The 7,269-nt window shown below is 37.5% G+C and overlaps 1 protein-coding gene across 4 annotated transcripts in view; it reads left to right on the forward strand.

Moving 5' to 3' along the window:
* OFD1 (OFD1 centriole and centriolar satellite protein) overlaps positions 1-7,059 on the forward strand; it is a 35,152-nt gene extending 28,093 nt beyond the window's left edge. For all 4 annotated transcript variants that reach the window (XM_054196132.1, XM_054196148.1, XM_054196140.1 and 1 more), the window contains 5 exons: positions 2,668-2,787; positions 3,871-4,004; positions 4,954-5,124; positions 5,777-5,844; positions 6,882-7,059. In XM_054196132.1, coding sequence (XP_054052107.1) covers positions 2,668-2,787; positions 3,871-4,004; positions 4,954-5,124; positions 5,777-5,844; positions 6,882-6,927 — 539 coding nt within the window. In that variant the 3' untranslated portion in view covers positions 6,928-7,059. The remainder of the gene's footprint in view (positions 1-2,667; positions 2,788-3,870; positions 4,005-4,953; positions 5,125-5,776; positions 5,845-6,881) is intronic.
* The last annotated feature ends 210 nt before the right edge of the window (positions 7,060-7,269 follow it).

Raw genomic sequence — 7,269 nt, forward strand, 5'->3', positions numbered from 1 at the left:
TGCATGCTGTAAAATGTTTCCTCTTATCTATATGCTGCAGTCAAGCCTGCAGGGTCAGTTTTCAAAAAAATTTTGATGTAACTAAGGTACTGTAGAAAGAGGAAGATAATAAAAGTTAATGCACTTTATAGCCATTTGTATATGGAGAGAGAAATAGAAGCACAATTACTGGCTTTATTTCGTAGTCTTTCAGCATTTGAGTGGCATCTTCATGTCGGACCCGAGCAGCCTTATCTCCCATGAAACTGTGGGCTTAAGTGCAGTTGTCAATGAGAAGGATGTGAAGAGCAAGCTAAACACCTTTCCCATTTCCAAATTTTGTTAGGTCTGTAAAGTCTTGAGACTGGTGGAGATACATCATTGGGTGGTATAATTAAACTCATAGTTGGTGAAGAGATGCTAATTATTGTATGGGAGAGTTAGAATCACTGATTTCAAAGAAAATATTGCTAACTGGTGTGAGTGTTTTCCTGGGTTCAAGACTGGCTTATTCTTTTGGTTGTGGTTAGGTTTTTGAAAGATGGAGTGATGCCCTTGGTCACTCTCCTGAACCCGTGAGAATATGGCCTTCAGTACTTTAAAAACCAACTGAACAACGAAAGAAGATAATGTTTGTTTAAACACAAAATGTGTTGATAGGGTTGAGTGATAACTAGCAGAATCTGATGACTCATCTGTGAATTTCCCTGTGAAGTTTTACTCAGTATATTTGTTGTTTTTTAATTTATCTCATTTAGTTTTCTTTTTCTAAGCTTTAAATGCATTATTTGAATGCGAACAATAGCCACTAATGGTTTCTACTCATCTCATATTTTAATTAGATTTAGATTTATTTGTTTAATTTTGTATTAGAGACTTTTAGGAAAACATTACATATTTCACTTTTATTTTGTCACGTATGAGAATAGACTGCCATTTTCTTGGCAATTAGGCCTGAGTAGATGCTGTTTCCAAATAAGTTCCCGCTGTATCATTTAGTGACGTGTGGTAGTCAAAAGAATAATTTTAAGAGTTTGCATATGCCGATGATTTCTAAATCAGCAGTACTTTAGCTGGGTCAGACTGTGTCAAGAGACAGTCTCAGTGTGTAGAAGGAAATCAGAATGGCTAAAAAGGGAGAAAGTAACCCAGGAGGAACGGGGGTTGGGGGTGTGGAGGGGGAAATAAGGATGTAAAATCTAAAAAGTAAATGTAGAATAAGGTGTAATGAAGGAAGAAATTGATAAGAGTAGAAAAAAAACAATAAAGGAGATACCAGAAAATGTGGAAGCCTTTTAATCCTACTGTGAGTGAGCTCTAGCAAGCAAAGATTGGAATTTCTATTGGCAGTAACTGCTTTTAGTTGACATGCTTGTCTTAAGGAAATAATGCGTCTCCTGCTGTCCACCCTTACAGAAAGGAGTGGAGGTGTACAAAGGGGGTTACCTTTTTTTCCTTTGCAGAATGGTTAATGTAAAGATGTTTTCTACTATATTGTTTTGTGGTTGTTTTTTTTTTGCTTGTGTGGTCAGCAGACTTTTAGAAGTTTGATATAATACTTAACAGGAACCTGTTTGTAAAAGGAATTTACTTTCCTAGGTGAAGCTGGCAGGACTTCCTGTTGCTTTTCTAAGAAACTGAAAACGTTCTCATAACTTAGCTAGACTGACAGCTTGGCAGATGCCTTCATCTATAATTCCTTTAAAAGCATTTTAATTTAAAGATTCAGACCATTCTGAGAGAGAGGCTGATCGGTTTGGATGTCTTGTTTTCCTTCATGCAAGAGAAAGAGACGGCTGCTCCTTCAGACTGGGAGAGCTGGGGTTGTTCAGCCTGCAGAAGAGAAGGCTCCGGGGAGACCTTGTTGCAGCCTTCTAGTACCTGAAGGGGGCCTACAAGAAAGCCGGAGAGGGACTTTTTACAAGGGCATGTAGTGACACGACGAGGGGTGATGGCTTCAAACTGGAAGAGGGTAGATTTAGATCTAGACACTAAGTGCTTGGAAAAACTGTCCTGTGTATTTCAGGTTGGCTACCTAGAGATAATGGCTACATCTTTTTGTCTTGGTTTGCTTTCTCCCATAAAACTGAGATAATAGCAGTCTGCATACTTTGCAAATAAATAATTAAGAAGCAATTGAGTATCCCAGATCACAAAGGAACTACACTAATTTTGTTTTTGTAAATTCAGAGCCACATTGAGCAGGGTGAAGAAAATAACAGTGCAGAATATCTGAGTTAGCAGTATCCATCCTGTGTGCTCAAGAAGGCAAGGGTCCTAATAAAGAAATAGTATGTGCTCCAAATAATCAAAGGCTGTTTTATGTGCATAGAAAGGATGAGCTAAGCTTGGACATGTAACTTTTCTGTGACCTGTATCTTGATTATGTAAAGAAATGAAAACATTTTCGTTTTCTGGTGTATATTTATTCATGAATCTGTTTTGGCTTTGTAAACAGATGTGTTCCAATAGCTAATTTCAAAGCTAACAATTCTGCAATTAAAGAAGCAAGTACAGCCTATGATAATTCTTAATCCTCAGGGAAATGGTCAAGTTGAAGAGAAAATGCTCAATTAGTGCTGATATTTATGTGTTCTAATTCAGCCATTCCCACACTTTGTGTCCATTGCTGTGCTCCGCTATTGTAATTACAAAATAATGAAGCCATTGTTCAAATTTCTTCTCCAGATCAGGGGGACATTCCAGAGCAGTGTGAAAGTGATGCCTTGCATCCATCTGGGGACATCGTCAATGGAAACCATGTCACAGCCACCGTGCCAGCAACAGCCGCTTCGCTGCAGGACTTAAGTGAGTTCTCAGCTCAGAAACAAAAGCGAATACCCTTTTTAAATGTTAAATGTGTAACAGGAAAAGCCAAATATTTAATGTTCTGTAGGTATGTATGCTGGGTGATTGAAGATTTTTTCCAGAAGTGCTAATTAGTGTAATAAATAGGAAGGAACGTTTTCTTTTGCTTCACTGTATGGGGATGTCTTTTTCACCCTGGTTTTGGTTAAATTTGTTTTTAATTTAAACACGTTTGCCACCTGTTCCCCCCACCCTGTCCAGTGTCTGGAGAGAAGATTTTGTTTTTTAATTTTCTCTTAGGATAATTATTAAATATTATTTCTGCCCTTGATAGAAAGAACACTTGGAAGGTTTTGTTTTGTTTTTTAAAAGTATTTTATGTACTGCTTGTCTGGATTTTTTTCATTTTTCTTGGCTGTTCGCAAAATGTATTTTATCGCAATGGTATTTTAATTCTTTGGGTAGATGAAGATGATTTCAGTGCAGCACATGCTGCTTTTCTAATTGTTCTGGATGAAAGCATTATGACTATTTTTATTTGGAGAAGAGCTTTCTAGCTTCTAACAATTCCCTGTATTTAGTTTGTCCATCTAATTACTATCTGAATGCTGTTCTACTTACACATCTTTTAAAATATACTGGTCACATCAGCTGTGTGTCCTGCAATAATTTTCAAAGTTTTTTTAAACTACTTTGCTTTATAAATGCAAAGAATTATATCCAACCATGTTGCAAAGAGGGAAAGAGTATAGCAATGTGAACCGTAGGATAACAGAGATTTAATGAGAAAGTCCACGGTAGGAATGAGAAGTGCAGAGAGAGATTTGTCAACTCCCTGGGCTCTACTATGGCTCTACAGTTCAACTATTAGTGAGTCACGCAGCAGACCACAAATGTTCAGAGGTGGAAAGAAACATTACCAGATAGCTAAGAATAACTTTGGTATGTGTATAAACAATATATCCAGTTGTTTTTCATTTACTATTAATGTTATATAGGAACCTGTTACTTATTTGTATGCTACTGTAATAGGTTACTGAACTACATAAATCAAATCACAGATGTTGAAATAATTTTTCACAGCGTTGCTGGATCAAAGAGAGATTGAAGAACAGAATAGAGATGTTGAGAAAAACATAGAAGAAGAAAGGAGAGAGCAAGAACAACAGGAAGCTTTGGAAAGAGAGCAAAAAGAAGCGGAAAAGCTTAACAAAGAGGTAGTGATTTAGTAGTTCAATTTATGACAGTAATGCAGCTTTGTAGTGCCATGTATTTTAGGATTCCTGTGTGCATTCCTTGACTAAAATAGAGTTTATTCTTTAAGCAAAAGTAGTAGAGGTTAAATTCTCTTATATACTCATGCGATTAACCAAAGAGTCTCGCTAGAATTTCTCCTTATGCCAAGTAACTCTTTCACTGGAAACAGATGCTTTTTCTTCCATGCTTCCCGTAACTGGAAGCTACAGTTTCATGACCAGAACTTAGAAGGCAACTGTCACCAGGGTATCAGAACAAGCTATGTATTCAATGACTTTCTGGTCTGGACTGCTGCTGGTGGGAGTTAACATGTTAATGTCCATCTTTTCATTAGCCTGTATCAGGGTATCGAGGATACCTTCTTGGAAGTAAAAGTTATGAGGAGACTTTAAGCAGTTTGCTTAAATCCCTTTGAGCTGATGTAGCACATGTTGAAGTAGTGTTCTGGACTTCTAGGACCTGTATAAAACTTGTTTTTTGCTCCCTCCCATTTCGTTTTCCCCTTCCCACCCTTAAACCCTGGTTAATTTGATTTAGTGTAGTGGTGCTGATCAGACATGCTCATGCTACCCCTTCACACCACCAGACTAGGCCCTTCTAGAAACTTGTATACCTGTGTCAGCTCATCTTCTTCAGTTCATGTGTAGATGTCATACGTAGAAGCCTCAGGCCTCACACCACCTCAGACATCCAGACAGGGTTAGAGTGGGATTTCTTGAATGTCACTTTTTGAATTGAAGCAATAGCTTAACATTTCATCTTGAACTGCATGTAACAAATTCGATGCTGTTTAGACCGGCATGTTTTACTGAGGTTAATGTGAAATCCTGCATGTAGTGCAGATATTTAGGTATACAAGGTATTTTTCTGGAGCTGATCAGTATTTAATTTTGATTTTGTGTCTTAAAGTGGACCCAAGACTCAATGAAAATAGATGAAGAAAAAGAAGACAAGGAGGGAGGAAAATCTCAAAACAGCAATTCTGGTGCTGAAGATGACTTAAAGGATCCTACTCCAAATCCGTTAGAAAAATACATGAGAATAATTCAGCAGAGAAGAGAGCAGGAACTGGCAAACAAGGTGAGTATTCTCAAAACCCGGTCTCAAAAATATTATTGGCTGAATTTATATTTTGCTAAAATATGCTTAGAATGAAAACAATATTCTCAATCTTCTTTTTTTTTTTTTTTTTTTTCCCATTCAGAAGCTTTATGTAACAACTTGCAGAGATGAGTGTTTGGATTTGTATTACAGAATGTCTTTATTGAAAAGAAAAAACCTGAAAACTCTTTTATAAGGGTTTGGGTTTTTCCCTGGTATGCTGGGAGGGGTTGTTAGTTTGATTTTAGGTATTAGGACCGTATTTAAATTTAAATGCCCTCAATTTTTAGTTTATGTTTAAATACAGTTTGAATCTACACAGGTCAGTTTGTGTTCCACTAACACAACTGATTGATAGAATTTATTCTGGCAAAATGGAAAATTTGACCTTAAAGAACAGGTATGTACGTGGGTGAACATGACTTTGATGAAGGACTGCATCATACTTCCGTTCTGACATTATCCAAACCTGATTTTCCAAAGCGTCATTCTAAATGCAATGCAGCATTTGTAGAAATAGTAGTTTTATTTTCAATTAGGTGCCTTAAAGTACAGGTGCTATTATTAAGAGTCACTTAAACCTTGACTTAAGAACCAGTTACAGAAAGTGTATTTTCCTGTTGGCTGCCAGGATTCAAAGAAAGAAGAAACAGAAGTATCACTTATGGAGGGACTTACATCTAGTGAAAAGGATGACAGGTAAGGCTCATGTATTGCTATTAATCGCTTCTGTTACCCCATATTAATAAATAGTTACAGTATGAATTACAGCGAAGAAACATCTGCCTTCTTAAAAAGCAAAATAAGTATAAACAAACTAGTAATCAGAAGCAAATGTGTTGGAAAAATTGAGGATCCTTCAAATCCTTAGACAGGGGAGTTATGCACTATATGGCATTCAGATCTTGGAATGACATTCAATGATCACTTTCAATCGCTGTGGCAATTAAAACCTTTTATCTGCCACTGAGCAGCATCTGGGTTCCGTGACAGTGAGCTGAAGTGTGAGGGATTCTCCTTGGGTAATGGCCCTGTGCAGGTTTGTCTGCGCTGCACCTTGCAGATAGTCTGTTACTAGCACTGAAGCTAGCTTTGATTTATCACTAGCGACATGTACTTTTAACAAACTAGTTCACACACTTTTTTTTCGGAGATTTTTGGCTACCTGCACTGAGTTACCACAGCCAGGGCATTTCCTCTAGGTCTCTCTGGACGTCGATAAATAAGGATACTTAGTATTTAGTTGCTTGATAAGGAAAGAAAAAAAACCAAACCCAAACCCATGTCTGTCAAATCTTTCAGTTTATTTGAAGATGATGTGGAATAGAAAATGTATGTAAGTAAAAAGTTATAGAATGGTTTAAAAGATTAAATGCTCACGCTAACCATAGTGATGCTTCAGTATTATTTGTGCCTTTAAAGTATGATTTCCCATACCAGACCTTATCCTGGTGTTCCTGAATCTCTGTAGTGTTCTTTTCACTGGGTACGCACTACAGAAGCAGCGGATAGATAGCTCTGCGTTTTGTTAGATTCGAGATGGCTTTCTGTTCTTGAAGGCCCAAATCCTCACCCTTAAAGGCTTGCTTTATTTCCTTCAGCTCACTGAAACAGCAAGAGAATTGCAGCATAGGCAGTCTCTTAACTTTCTTTTTAAACCAAGGATTTATATTTAAGATAAGAAACTACTTTGGACTCATACCACTTTCTTTCTGTCCCTCTTATCCTTAATACAGCACTGCAGGCATTTCTCACGGAGATGTGGATGAAAACTTCTGGTAAACAACAGCTACTGATTTTTATTATTATAATTTTTATACTAAAAATATTTTTAAAGCAGCTTTCTGTTGTAATGAATGTCAGGCGCCAGGACTGCACGCCGTGTAATTATAAATTAATAAAGGTGATTTTTGAGCTGTCTCGTCCCTTCAATCATTGCCTTCACATAGTGAGCCCTGATGTGTCATTAATCCAGAAGGAGGCCCTTGGGTGGGGTGAGAGAAAGGACAAAGCAGCGTAAGGAAATGAATCGGTATGTTCAGGTAGGTTGGCTTTGGCACTGAATTCCTATAAACTGGGACAGCTTTACAAGCGGTGCACCCCCCCCACCACCACCACCTCTTC

This window comes from Rissa tridactyla, chromosome 1, assembly GCF_028500815.1.
Source record: "Rissa tridactyla isolate bRisTri1 chromosome 1, bRisTri1.patW.cur.20221130, whole genome shotgun sequence".
Lineage (NCBI taxonomy): Eukaryota > Metazoa > Chordata > Aves > Charadriiformes > Laridae > Rissa > Rissa tridactyla.